The 15,651-nt window shown below is 40.3% G+C and overlaps 1 protein-coding gene across 1 annotated transcript; it reads left to right on the forward strand.

The window, feature by feature from the left end:
- The first annotated feature begins 2,503 nt into the window (after positions 1-2,503).
- Positions 2,504-4,965, forward strand: LOC140884100 (pentatricopeptide repeat-containing protein At2g02750). The gene has a single exon (XM_073290768.1). It carries the CDS (start codon positions 2,504-2,506, stop codon positions 4,358-4,360), a length of 1,857 nt encoding a protein of 618 aa, XP_073146869.1. The 3' UTR covers positions 4,361-4,965.
- The last annotated feature ends 10,686 nt before the right edge of the window (positions 4,966-15,651 follow it).

Consider the following 15,651-nt stretch of genomic DNA (forward strand, 5'->3'; position numbering starts at 1 on the left):
AAAACAATTTTCCCTTTCAAATTTTCAGATAACGTTATCACTTTTAATATAAAAAAAATTAAAAATATAAAAAAAAAAAGTAAAAATATAAAAAAAATATCATGTTTAGATGATTACATGTAACCATTTAGAAGTTAGTTTTAGTTTCGTGTTCTCGAAGAACAATATGCATGGATGAATTAATTTTACAACGAGTTTCAGTTTCGTGTTCTCGAAGAACAATATGGATGAATGAATTTTACAACGAGTTTCGGCAAGAATTGAACTAGCATCCTCTGTGTTGTAAATTACAACTTTCTTCAACCATTAAAAATCCACAACGGTTTCATACCTGTACTTATTTTCTATTATAATTACAATGACAAAATGATGAAATCGTAAAAATTGGATTCCCCGGCCACAGATATCTGCATCGCTAGCTATGGAATGAAAATCGATGGGTATTTCAAGGGAAAGATATAATATTGCATACAGAGACGTGAGCATCGGGAAATCCCGGCCATATTTTTAAAGCTAGCTAGGACTCTAATTAACAATCTTTTTAAACAACTAGAATACTTGATGAATCCTAGCTATCTTCTGTAACAAATTAATTAATAATAAAACCATGAAAATTTATTTACCAACAAGAAGTTCTATAACAAAAACCTTTTCTGCATGGACCCTTCATACTCCCAGCTGCAATGTCGTCGTCAAGATATGATTATGCCAAACCCGAAATCGACCATGAAATCAGTCCCTTGTGTATCTCCTTCGCCTCAGTTTGAAATTAATTTCATAATTTCTGGCACACACATAATTAATGAATGGATTTTATCTCAAAATCGGACTCATGAATTAGTCCATGCCGGAGTTGTTGAGTTGCCCACAGCTACAAGATCAATCCGGTTCAACCTACAAATGATCAGCACCAGCCCCAAAGAGAGAATGCTGGATGCATTGAAGCAAGGCATGGGAGATTTTCCTTTAGCAATCGAGCGTCGCGAAGGCTTGGCCAAGTATGCGGTAGAAACTGCATGGAATATTGTTGTCTACTACATGTCTCCGTCGGACAATCAGTTGAATCTCTACATCAACTTTTCTGTGGTCCACAAACATATTTTACATGCAGAACAGGACAATACGGGGCCTACCATGATTCCTACGAGCGAAGCAGCTATAGAATCCTTGGAAATTAGCAAGATGGTTGATTCTTTGAACCAAAATATTGGTGAGAGTTGTTTGATCTGTCTGGAATGTTATGAAGTGGGTTGCAAGGTTATTTTTATGCCGTGTTCCCATGTGTTTCATGGGGATTGCATTAAAACATGGCTTAGAAATAGTCACTATTGCCCCGTCTGCCGTTTTGGGATGCCAATTGACAATCACTGTACTTGATTAATTTCATGCTTGATTGATTTGCTAGTATTTAATTTAATTTTCCTTCGATTTGATTGATGATATTTTTGATACTCATCTTCCATATATATATAAGACCATTGTTGTACATAAGTTTTTTTTTTTTTTTTTTTGAAGCTTTGTACATAAGATTTTGGCTATAACATTAATTAATGGTTTCTTCGACTCTAGTTATGTTATTGTTGTCACCGCACTATTTATCAATATCTTTTGCCTTAACCTTTTTTAATTTTTTATACCTAAGAATATGTTCGTGTCATATTGACTATATATCACAAACAAAAAATAATCATATTTTTTCTATCTCTTATAAATATAAATTCGTAAATCGTGTCTTGAATAATACAAAAATCTTTTTATTTCTATTTTATTTCTCAACATAACTATACTAATTATCCTATCAATACAAACAACTGATGAGAAAATAATCATTTGTCGGGACATAATCCCGAATAACATAGATATACTTAAATTCATGTACAAAAAGGTTCTTTAGGAATTCTCATGCCAAAATTTAACAATTGAAAACAAAAATATAATTTATAAATTCAATTACTTAAATCACAAAGTATTACGAGATCAAATTCAATGAGATGATAAACAACGAACTATTTTTGTATATTCAGATGTCAATATAAGATTTTAAGAGAAGTAAAACTATTTTCTCTTATAAATATGGTGTAGTAAAAATTTTTGTGGGCTCTATTTAAAATTAAAAAGATAAAATATCATATTACAATATTTTAAAAAAATTCGGGACAGTTTAAAAATGGGCTTTGAAGTAGACTTGTCAATAGGATCGATCGGCCTAATAAACTCAACCCATTTTGACAAGTATATTCGCCGAAGCCAGCTAGATCATATATTATAAAGCAAATAGGACCATGGTTCCTTTTGGTTTCAAAAGCTAAGCCAAAAAAGTACTTTTTTAAATGCTTTTTAGTTAACAAGGTGTTTGGTTGACCAAAAAAGTGCTTAAATAAGCATTTTTTTAAGTCAAAATTATAGCTTTTTTAAAAGCCAAAAATTATAGCTTTTAAAAGCATTTATTTTAAAAAATCTCTACAAAATTCAAACGGGCTCGATGTATAGCGGATATAAGCCCATGAGATACCAAATAGCGAAACTCGTAAAAGATGGACTCTACAAAGAAGCCATTGCACTGTTCACACACCTCCACTCTGCTTCTGTTTCTCTCAACAAATTCACTTTCCCGCACCTTCTCAAGGCCTGCGCCCAGCTCAAGGCCATCTCACATGGCCAAATGCTCCATGCTCACCTACTCAAGACCGGCCGCAACACAAACACGCACACCGTCACAGACCTCATCAATATGTACATGGGTTTTCGTTTGTTAAACTGTGCCGTCAAACTGTTCGATGAAATTCCGGACCCAAATTTATCTGCCCTCAACGTTGTGATTTCTGGGTTTTCGAAAAATGGCCTTTTTGGAGAAGCCTCGAGGATATTCAATCTCTTTAGTGTTCCGAATCTTAGGATTGACGCAGTTACTGTCGCCACCCTGTTGTCTGCTTGCGAAAACGTTGAAAATGGTGTGCAAGTGCAGTGCTTGGCGATCAAGATTGGTGTGGAGATGGATGTTTATGCTGCAACGTCACTTATGGTTGTGTATCTGAATCACGGAGAACTAATTTCCGCTACAAGGTTGTTTGGATTGATCGAGGACAAAAATGTTGTGTGCTACAACGCTTTTCTATCGGGGCTGGTGCATAATGGTGTTGGTGAATCGGTGTTTTGTGTGTTTAACGAATTGAGGGAGACCCTATTTGAGAAACCCGATCCAGTGACAATGATTACTGTGCTCTCTGCGTGTGCCAATAGTAAGAAAATACAATTTGGAAGGCAGCTCCATGGTTTCATGATAAAAGTTGAATTAGTGTCCGACACCAAGGTTGGAACTGGTCTAGTGGGTATGTATTCAAAATGTGGTTGTTGGCAGCGTGCTTATGATCTTTTCAAAGAAATGGGAAGTCAAAGAAACTTGATCACTTGGAATTCTATGATTGCGGGAATGATGTCTAACGGTCAAACTGAAATTGCAATCGATCTTTTCATGGAGTTAGAATCGAAAGAAGGGTTGAAAGCAGACTCTGTGACGTGGAATTCCATGATCAGTGGATTCTCACGGCTAGGAATAGCGGATGAAGCTTTCTTGTTCTTCAGAAAGATGCAGTCTTGTGGCCTAATGCCCAGTCTGCCGTGTATAACCAGCTTATTAGCAGCTGCTGCATCTCTGTCAGCACTGAACTCTGGGAAGCAGATTCATGCGTACTTTGTGAGAATGAATTTTACTGATGATGAATTTGTGGCTACTTCACTAATTGACATGTACATGAAATGCGGGCAATGTTCTCTTGCATACAGTTATTTCACACAATTTGAAATTAAGCCTAATGATCCTGCAGTTTGGAATGCTATGATTTCTGGGTACGGAAAGAATGGTAATAGTGAGGGTGCTTTTGATATTTTCAATCAGATGGTAGAAAACAAAGTTCAGCCAAATTTAGTCACTTTCAGTTGCCTTTTGTCTGTATGCAGTCACACTGGTCAAGTTGAAAAGGCATTCCAATTTTTCAGATTGATGACTATACATTATGGTTTGAATCCAAATTTGGAGCATATGAATATCTTGATTGGCCTCCTCGGTCGAGTAGGAAGGCTGGATGAAGCTTTTGAGCTATTAAGAGGAATTTCTGAAACATCTGCTTCTGTTTATGCTTCATTGCTCGGTGCTTGTGGGCATCATGCAGATTGGACGTTTGGAGAGGAAATAGCTAAGAGACTTTCTGAGTTAGAGCCAGAGAACCCAATCCCTTCTGTGATTTTGTCCAACATATATGCTGTACAAGAAAAGTGGAAAGATGTTCACGAGATTAGAGAAATAATGAATGAGAAGGGACAGAGGAAAAACCCTGGACTTAGTTCAACAGGTGTGGCATAATAATTAATAAGAGAAGCTTGTTATATTACATACTGGGATTATAAGCTATTTCTTGGATTCTTTCTCACCTGATGGATGCAGAAGATTAACTTACAGGTTACAACATCACGTGCTGTGTGGTTTAATGCTTAGGTTTAGTTATGGATGTGGTGTGCTAATTGAATAGTGGTGAAGATATAAAGCAACTCCGCACAAATTTGGGAGAGGATGGCAGGATGAGGCGATTCGATGAGTTGGTATGGGAATTTGGTGCATCATTGCCCCCAGTTTCCGTTTCTTTGACGCATAGTCTCTAGAAAATAGAATTTACTAATTTAGATATCTGGCTATGTGAGATGTTTTTTTGAGATTATGTTTCATTGGATCAGTGTCTTGGGCCATGTTTGTTGGGCCAAAGGTTGGATGGTTGGGCTACTAATTCCTGATGGGGCTCATGACCATAGTCAAGCCCAAGTTAGTCTAACAGCTGGATACAAATAGCTAAGAAACAGCTTTCAACGGTATCAGTTGAAGATCAAGAGAGAGCTCGAGATCCAAAGAGAAATCAAGAAGTTGTGATCACTCGTGAAACTGAAGTTTACAAGAGGAATCAAGAAGAAGATAAGTTGATTGATTTTAATCTTGTAAGTTAGTTAGTGATTGGAGCTTGGCATTGATTGTAATCTCGTGATCTGTTAATTTTGTTCTCGAATTCTTGGTTTTTTGGTCAATAAAGATTATTCTTGGTTGCCCTCCCGTGGAGTAGGCTCGGATCACCGGCCGAACCACGTTAAATCTCTTGTGTTCTTTGTTTTTCCTTAATGCGCATTTAATTCTTGGTTCTGTGGTGCTTGATTGTAGTTAACTTTCTGAAATTGAGTGTGCAAGAGTGTGCGGGTATTATTGGTGATTTTTCTGGAAAACTTGGATTGTGCTGATCTTAATCTTGCATCGATCCTGTGTGATTTACTTTATAGATTATCCTCAACAAGTGGCGCCGTATGTGGGAACCATAAAGATGGTGGCTTCATTCCCACAAAGATGGTGGGATCTATGAAGTATGACATTGAGAAATTTACTGGGAAAAATGATTTCTCACTTTGGAGGATAAAGATGCGAGCTATTCTAGTGCAACAAGGGCTGGTTGAAGCTTTAAAGAAGAAAGAAGACATGCCAGCAGATATAAAAGACAAGGATGAAGTGCTAGAAAAGGCTCACAATGCTATCATTTTATGTCTTGGTGACAGACCCCTTCGAGAAGTTGCTCGAGAGGTTTCTGCTGCAGCCGTGTGGTCCAAGCTTGAAAGCTTGTATATGACCAAGTCTCTTGCAAACAGATTGTATATGAAACAAAGATTGTACTCATTCTTGATCCAAGAAGATAAGAATCTGGAATATCAAGTGGAGGAGTTTACAAAGATCATAGATGATCTGGAAAATATAGAAGTCAAGCTTGAAGATGAGGACAGTGCTTTGATTTTACTGAATGCACTCCCAAAATCCTATGAAAACTTCAGGGATGCATTGTTATATGGAAGGGATCAAACAATAACCCTTGAAGAAGTAATGTCTGTCATCCAGTCAAAGCAACTTCAAAAGAGGACTAATGTAAACAGTAACTCACAAGGAGAAAGTTTAAATGTGCGAGGAAGAACTGATAAGTGAAACTACTTTGGAAACAAATTCAGGTCCAAATCTAAGAGCCAAGGGAAATATCAGAAGAAATATGGGGGAACCGTGAGATGTTATACATGCCACAAGCAAGGACATATAAGGAAGGACTGCCCAAAAAGAAAAGGAAAGTTTCCTGACAAGCAGAATGATGATGGTTCAGCTGCTATAGCTTCTGATGGTTATGAATCTGCTGAAGTCCTAACAGTAACTGAGGGCAATACTACATCACAATGGATAATCGACTCAGGATGTTCTTTCCACATGTGTCCCATTATATCTTGGTTTGAGAAACTGAATGAATCAGAACAGGGGTTAGTGCTTTTAGGAAATAAAAAAGCATGTAAAATAAAAGGCTCAGGTTCGGTTAGAATCAAGATGCATGATGGAATTGACAGAGTTCTAACCAATGTAAGATTTGTACCTGAGTTGAAGAGAAACCTAATATCATTAGGAACTCTCGATGCACAAGGATACTCATTTAAATCAGAGGTAGGATAGCTAAAGGTATGCAAGGGATCCTTAGTTGTAATGAGAGCTGTCAAAGTGAACTCCTTATATGTGCTGCAAGGAGAAACCATAGTTGGAAATAATGCCAGTGTACAAGAATCTCACAATAAGACAAAGGTGTGGCATCTTCGACTAGGACATGTGAGTGAAAAGGGCTTACAAGAGTTAGCCAAACAAGGACTCTTATGTGGAGATAAGCTACAACCTCTTGATCTATGTGACAGTTGTGTTTTAGGAAAATCCAAGAGAGTATCTTTTAAACCAGGGAAGCACAACACCAAGCATCCCTTGGATTACATACACTCTGACTTATGGGGACCTGCTAGAACTGAAACACACGGTGGAGGAAAGCACTTCATGTCAATAATAGATGATTACTCAAGGAAGGTGTGGGTCATCATTCTGAAATCTAAAGATGAAGTATTTGAAAAGTTCAGGGAATGGCTTATTACAGTAGAAAACAAATCTGGCAGAACTGTTAAGCATCTAAGAACTGACAATGGACTTGAATATCTCTCTGAAAGGTTCATTATGTTGTGTAAAGAAAAGGGAATAACAAGGCACAGGACAGTAATAGCAACTCCGCAACAAAATGGACTAGCAGAAAGAATGAATAGGACGCTGCTAGAAAGAGTAAGGTGCATGCTAATTAATGCATCTTTACCTAAAACTTTTTGGGGTGAAGCCTTGGCCATTGCCTGTTATTTAATTAACAGGTGCCCTTCTAGTGCTATTGAGTTTAAGACTCCCATTGAGAAATGGAGTGGGATACCAGCAGATTAATCCACACTAAGGGTGTTTGGATGCTTGGCATATGCACATATAAAGCAAGGAAAGCTGGATGCCAGGGCATTGAGGCGTGTCTTTATTGGATATCCAGATGGGGTAAAGGGCTACAAAGTCTGGAATCTAGAATCAAATGGACCAAAATGTTTCAATACAAGAGATGTAAAATTTGATGAATTAAAAATGGGCTATGGATTGAAAATGACAGACAAGGACCTGGAATGTACTGAAAATGAAGAACCTCAGTTTGAGGTGGAGCTGCAATCAGAAGGTGAGATCTCACCTGCTTCTGATAAGACAGAGGAAACAGGAATAGATAAGGATCAATTTTTGAGCTCCTATAAACTGGCCAGGGACAGAGTTAGAAGAACAATTAAACCACCTCAAAGATTTGGTGAAGCTGATTTGGCATGATATGCACTTGCTATAGCTGAGGATTTAGAGAGCATGGAACCATCATCATATACTGAAGCCATTAAATGCAAACAGAGGCAGAAATGGAAAGAAGCAATGGATGAAGAAATGAATTCTCTATGCAACAATAATACCTGGAAGGTGGTTGAAAGGCCGAAAGACAGAAAGGTCTTAGGAAGTAAATGGATATACAAACTCAAGGAAGTAAACTCTGGGCAAGGAAGAATGAAGTTCAAGGCGAGGCTGGTTGCAAAAGGATTCTCTCAAAAAGAAGGAGTTGATTTCAATGAAATATTCTCACCCGTAGTGAAACATTGTTCGATAAGGATAATCCTTGCTTTAGTAACACAGCTGGATTTAGAACTTGAACAAATGGACGTAAAAACAGCCTTCCTGCATGGAGATCTTGAGGAAACATTGTATATGGAACAACCAAAAGGCTATGAGAAGCAGCTGGGCCAGAACATGGTATGCCTATTGAAAAAATCCCTATATGGCCTCAAGCAAAGTCCAAGGCAATGGAATAAGAAATTTGATACATTCATGGATTCTATAGGATATGCAAGAAGTCAGTTTGACAGCTGTGTATATATGAAATATTTAGGAGAACAAGTTCAAGTATACCTACTCATATATGTGGATGATATCCTAATAGCAAGCAAGAGCCAAAAGGAGATTCTTAAATTGAAAAGCTTATTAGACTCAGAATTCGATATGAAAGACATGGGATGTGCAAAGAGAATTCTTGGAATGAACATTTAGAGAGATAGAATGTAGCGACCCTACCCGGATCTGCTACCTAATCAGAGTTAAGAGCATAATTAAACATGCATTAAATAAATCGCTGCGGAAGACTTAAGTAAAAACAGACCGGCAGAATACAACCGGTTAAATAAATTCGATTTATACAACCAAATCGAATAAATAGCCTAAAGGCAGAACCTACAGCTAATCCTGCTGTCTTCACTGGTCACTGGCTACTCCAAGCTCCGGGTACTCAATCCTGCACCTACACCTGCCCCGTCGAATGGAGTGTCCGGATACACAAAAAAAGACTGGACGTGAGCTCTAAGCTCAATACGAAAGCACTGGGTAAAACATACAAATACGATTTATGCAAATGATAGGGTATCCATATATGGGATAATTGTATATAACTGCTCAGTAATGGCGCCTAGGACATGAGTGGTACAACTCGGGGAGCAAACCCTGCGTACACTGCTCATTCCTACAGGACGTGGACTGTGTCCCCAGATGCTAATCACTCATGACCCGTCAGTCACTGAGTGCTAGACGTCAACCGTCCAGACAGGGCTGAGCGGCCCTACGTGGCTCATCTCACAAGATGGACAGGCACAATATGATATGCACATGCTGCATAATAAATGACATACAAAATGCAACATATAAGTATGCAAAACCCGCTGGCAATCTCAGTCTGTACTTGCGTACCTTACTACAGGCAGTTCCTAGCAGTCCCACTCTAGGTTCCAAGCTTATATCAGCTCTACAATGAAAATACTCATGCATCAATAATTTAGCTCTAAAAGCCTTAATTAAGCTATTGCATACTCTTAAATAATTTAAGGAGACCATAGCTATACCTGCGTCCGTCGTCAGCCCGCTGATGACAATTGCCTCAAAATTAGGCCACAGCTCCGCCTCGATGCCTGGATCGCTATGCCACTTCCGGATTCCCAATAGGATGCCTAGAACTCCCTAGATCTGAGTTAGAAGGTTTAGGAATCAGAGAGAAGAGAGGGAAAGGTGCACTTGAAAATGAAATCTCGGCCCCCTATTTATAGACGAAGTTCGGAGCCTCCGAACCCGGTTCGAAACGTCCGAACACGATCGGAACCTCCGATCTCATCTTCGGAGCGTCCGATCGCCCCAATATTACGTCAGCCATAACGTCATCTTGCTGATGTAAGCGATGATGTGTGCCCTGGTCCCGATCGAAACGTCCGATCTTGCCGACGGAGCTTCCGATCCACTTCGGAGCCTCCGATCCTGAGTTCGGATCCTCCGATCCAGTTCGGAGCTTCCTGACTTGGTTCGGAGCTTCCGAACCCTCCGGACCTCCGGGACCTTTCCGGCTATTTTGAGTGTCCTGAATCCATTTTTGAACTCCGTTAACCCATTTGGAATTTCCTTCATCATGTTTTATTTAATCTAGACATGATTACACGATTAATATACTCATTATCGTCAATTCTGGATACGACTCCGTTAACCCATTTGGAATTTCCTTCATCATGTTTTATTTAATGTAGACATGATTACACGATTAATATACTCATTAATCGTCAATTCTGGATACGGGTTACTACATTCTCCCCCCCCCCCCCCCTTAAAAGATTTCGTCCTCGAAATCTAAGGTAATACCTCGAGAACGTACAAGAAACCCTTGCTCGAGTGTCTGGTCGAGATATCCTCCGACACACTCAGACTCCCGTCGAACTCTCTGCAAGCTCCATTAATGCTGAACCGCATTAACATTTTCCCATCTGAAAATTACTGCGCTACTGGTCGACAATCGAACTTCCTTTGCGCTAACGTATCGTAACACTGATACATCTTTCACTCGAACCACGATCTTCCTGACCACGAAGGATACAACATCCGCTTGACCGAGATCATCGTCTCAAGAAAAGTCTTAGACTGACGAAGACCAAATCATAACCTGATTGGCTTACGACAATCTTCGAATCACTAATCAAAATTAACCATCTAATGGTTTCAAAATTTCTCGGTGCTCAACACCTCTAATCAGGAAACACTATTCCCAACACTGTGCCAACACAACAAATCCCAAATTCTCCTCAAGAGAATCTAGTTGCTCAAGTCTATACTTCAACGTAATTGCTCACAATGTTCCCTAGACTGGTTACCCTCCCCACTCTCCCTGAAGCACAACCGGCTTCCCAAGAAATACTGGGAACTTAAACCATCATGTCTAGTACATTCTGCTGTCCACGTTTCTTAGTATAACCTCAACACTGTGCTCTGATGATAACTATCATCACTTGCAATTTATGACGCTACGTCATCTCCTAGCCATTGGCCTGCGAAGTCACGCATACATTGTAATAAAAGTTATTACACCTCTAATGATCTACATCACTTCACCCATAGGTTATTCACCCATGAATCTCAATCGTTAGACATCCTCCTGATAGTTATACATACTCGCAATCACTGTACACGCATCAAGACTAAGGCAAGCTCCCACCAATATGCTCGACTGGGACATTCCACAGTGCACAGACATATGGAAACGCTTCCTATTTCGTCTCGAAACTCGACAGTCATTGCACCTGGTATAACTCAACTCAGAGTCTCTGATAATACCATCAGCTCATACCAACTTCCCAAGGTTGAACATACGGATCCTGGAACTAAATCTCAACGGATTCTCAATAGTCAAATCGCTCCCTTGCCGAACGCATCAGTATCAGCACTGAACGAACTAATTCGTCGATTCCCTAGTCGATCCTGGAAAATACTTGTGCTCGAAGTAACTTTCCACACAATGCATCTCTGATTGTCGTTCATTGCTAACGCACAATATCTTTGACAAATAGTCCGCACGGATGTGACTCACGGCTTGAAAGAAAAATTTCGATCCGTCACGATCTTGCGAAATCTTCTATCCCAAAGGCAAATCTCGTTGGCTACTAAGTCGATCCTTGACTATCTTTGTCATTTCAGAGACATCATTCTTCATGCTAGAAGACTAGTGACACATCCTGCTAGATCTCGAGGATCAGATCCTAGCTAATGTCACGCAGATCAGACAACTGATGTTTTCTTACTAATGTTCATTAGCATTTCCAACTACTCGTCGGATCCAACCACAACGGTACACATAGATGCCCTCACTTAACCGAAATATTCGGTCAACAATCTTCACTATTGTTGTTCAATGGAAAACTCTCACATGAAACAACAACATGATCCTTTCCTGACCTATTGCTATCACTAAGCAATTGATTGGATTAATATCAGCTTCCTTCTTAACAAGAATGCACTATACTGGAAACTACCAACTCACTTGCTTGTCTCCACTGTCAAGTTAGCACCTAACTTGATTATACAAGTCTACTTGCAATCGTTCCCAATTACAGCAATCCCAGAAAATTCATCTCTGGCGATCATTGAGACTAAATAACTCAAATCTCCGATTTCTCTGAGATTCAGTACTCATCCCATAAGCATTACTCGACAAAATACTATCCCAAGTATTTCTTAATTGCTACATCCTGATCAACCCTGATTGGCTCAACCAATCGAATTCGTCGATCTACTTAAGCTCACACTTATCAGATCAAACCACCACTGATCATCCAACCTACATGGCTCGGTCAATAATCATGACTTAGCTGCCACAAGGAATCATTTCCAAACGGTGTCAGATCACAGTACATAAGTAGTTTACTTGGCACAAGTCCTGCGCCTTTTCAGCACTACTAACCGCTGCTTTGTATTCTGAACTTAATCATCCTTAACTCTTAACAGAGTTACCCAATAACCACTAGTAGTCACTAGCACAGATCCCGTGCCACCTTAGCACTACTAATCGTTGTCTTGTTCACTCAAGGCAAACATCAAGATAAACTAAGGTCATTCCATCCCATGGAAAATCCTACGCTCAACTTCTGAAAATATCAGGCAGTACTTAGCGCAACCATTGGACTCACTATCCTTACCTCGTTCATTCAAGATGAACATCGCGATTCGTCAAGTCCAAAGTTATACCTAAGGAATTCCAAAGATTCCCAACATCCCGGGCATGCTCCTTATTATATCCCTTGCTAAGATTGTGCAAAAATTTAAGACTAAGGTAGCTTACCATGTTAACCCACCTGGACAACCACTAAGGCTTCACGGATATAGGCCACGCTTCCCTCATATCTCAGATAGCTCTGTACAATCCTTAGCGTCTGACATAATCTATCACAGATGAAGTCAATCATCATGGTGTAGTCCTCGTATTCGAGTCAAAGTCTCGTAACAACATCCCATCCAAGTGCTTGGATGACTCCTATCATAGAAAAACTCTAACCACAATTCTGATGACAACCCCTAGTCATCGCTGGTAGAAATCCGCCCGCCTACTAGATCCACATGTCTAGCAGTAACCCATAGGTCAAAACCTATCTGCTAAGAGTACACACTCGTCAAGGATATCCCTCCATGACTGGTTCCACAGCAGAAAACTCAATATATATCTCTGGCTCACCAGACGATATTGTACCATCGATATCAAACCTGATATCTTAATCCAAGGTCATACCCTGTCGTGACTGCTACCAAATCCCTAGACTGAGTAGTCTTCCCACCGCCAATCCTGAAGCACAAGGCTCCCGGGTAACCTCTGAAGTACAAGGACTCCCAGAGTAACACTGGCATAGGGTCGCGCCCCATCACGTCTGGTCATGGTCATAGTCCACAACTCTCGGCATATACTGGACCTAGTATCCTGATGGAAACACATCATCACAAGTCTCAACCTAACTAAGGTCAGACAGCCTACTGTTCTAAGAAAACAACCTAGAACAAAGCCCAAATGTTCTAAACCGAACAATACCCTTCATGCCTCTAGATGAGTCCACTCATCGCTGGCACTAACATAGTCCACTGACTAACTAGGTCAATCTTAGAAAAACGCCTAAACTAACCACAAGTCAAACAGTCACAGTCGGCCCACTCAAATCCCATGAGTTACAGCAGTTGAATACTAATCAACTAAAACAATGTCAATTTTAGCAAAATCACTCGCAATCATTCACGAATTGCTGAATAAATAAAACATATATCATTGCTTCCATTTATGTACAATTTCTTAATTACAATCCCATGTAATAATACAGTATTCAAAATACAATGAAATGTACAATCGAACTTGAAATGATACAATCAAAGTATGATGATACTTTACAATTGAAATACTGTTTACAACTACAACGATACAGTATTAAAATCATCGTACTAGTCTTCGTTTCTTGAGCATGAAGTTTCAAATCGACACACGCATCGATACAATCATACTCCCGACCAAGTCTCTCTACATGTCCTCCTACGAAGAACTCCGGAGAAATGGCTCGTGATAGCTAACCAGCTATGCTCTGCGTCAGTGCATGCCAGTCGACCTCTTCTGCTCACGATCTACCATCAGCGTTCTTCTTGTATTCATATCATGCTTCTGAACATGAAGTTTTCCGTGTGCCTACTGAACGCATCGATATCAGCATACCGGCAAAACCATGTTCTGCATGAGGTTAAAGACCTCACTCTCGAAACCTGTCATGCTTTAGGCACTCGAGGCATTCTCTGGTGAAGGTCTATCTGACAATCTCTTCATCTACGACTGGAGAATCTTCATAGTAGTGTCATCATGGTATGGACGATACAGATGCAAGCATCAAGTGTGTCCCATCCAATGCTCTGCCACTGCCTCTGGCATCCGGTACTCGATCCAAATCTAGGATCCACATGAGTAGAAATCTTGAAAATTCGGACACGATCTATCACTTCTGTCCGCACTTGCTGGTATCCCATTAGCCAAATCTTCAGAAATCCCGCCAATGATGATATTCTTTGGACAACTTAATCACCGTATCATTACCTCTTCCAAGGTGTCATCAATCCTATAAGGATAACCCAAAGTCTTATTACTATATCCCAAGTCTCTTGCATGCATATGCTCTGATACCAATAAATGTAGCGACCCTACCCGGATCCGCTACCTAATCATAGTTAAGAGCATAATTAAACATGCATTAAATAAATCGCTGCGGAAGACTTAAGTAAAAACAGACCGGCAGAATACAACCGGTTAAATAAATTCTATTTATACAACCAAATCGAATAAATAGCCTAAAGGCAGAACCTACAGCTAATCCTGCTGTCTTCACTGGTCACTAGCTACTCCAAGCTCCGGGTGCTCAATCGTGCACCTACACCTGCCCCGTCGAATGGGGTGTCCGGATACACAAAAAAATACTGGACGTGAGCTCTAAACTCAATACGAACGCACTGGGTAAAACATACAAATACGATGCATGCAAATGATAGGGTATCCATATCTGGGATAACTGTATATAACTGCTCAGTAATGGCGCCTAGGACATGAGTGGTACAACCCGGGGAGCAAACCCTGCGTACACTGCTCATTCCTACAGGACGTGGACTGTGTCCCCAGATGCTAATAACTCATGACCCGTCAGTCACTGAGTGCTAGACATCAACCGTCCAGACAGGGCTGAGCGGCCCTACGTGGCTCATCTCACAAGATGGACAGGCACAATATGATATGCACATGCTGCATAATAAATGACATACAAAATGCAACATATAAGTATGCAAAACCAGCTGGAAATCTCAGTCTATACTTGCGTACCTTACTACAGGCAGTTCCTAGCAGTCCCACTCTAGGTTCCAAGCCTATATCAGCTTTACAATGCAAATACCCATGCATCAATAATTTAGCTCTAAAAGCCTTAATTAAGCTATTGCATACTCCTAAATAATTTAAGGAGACCAGAGCTATACCTGCGTTCGTCGTCAGCCCGCTGATGACAATTGCCTCAAAACTAGGCCACAGCTCCGCCTCGACGCCTGGATCGCTATGCCACTTCCGGATTCCCAATAGGATGCCTAGAACTCCCTAGATCTGAGTTAGAAGGCTTAGGAATCAGAGAGAAGAGAGGGAAAGGTGCACTTGAAAATGAAATCTCGGCCCTCTATTTATAGACGAAGTTCGGAGCCTCCGAACCCGGTTCGAAACGTCCGAACACGATTGGAACCTCCGATCTAATCTTCGGAGCGTCCGATCGCCCCAATATTACGTCAGCCATGACGTTACCTTGCTGATGTAAGCGATGACGTGTGCCCTGGTCCCGATCGGAACGTTCGATCTTGCCGACGGA

This window comes from Henckelia pumila, chromosome 2 (genome assembly GCF_033568475.1).
Source record: "Henckelia pumila isolate YLH828 chromosome 2, ASM3356847v2, whole genome shotgun sequence".
Taxonomy (NCBI): Eukaryota; Viridiplantae; Streptophyta; class Magnoliopsida; order Lamiales; family Gesneriaceae; genus Henckelia; species Henckelia pumila.

Coding starts and splice junctions, on each gene's coding strand:
- LOC140884100 (XM_073290768.1), top strand. CDS start 2,504: ATGAGATACCAAATAGCGAAACTCGTAAAAGATGGACTCTACAAAGAA.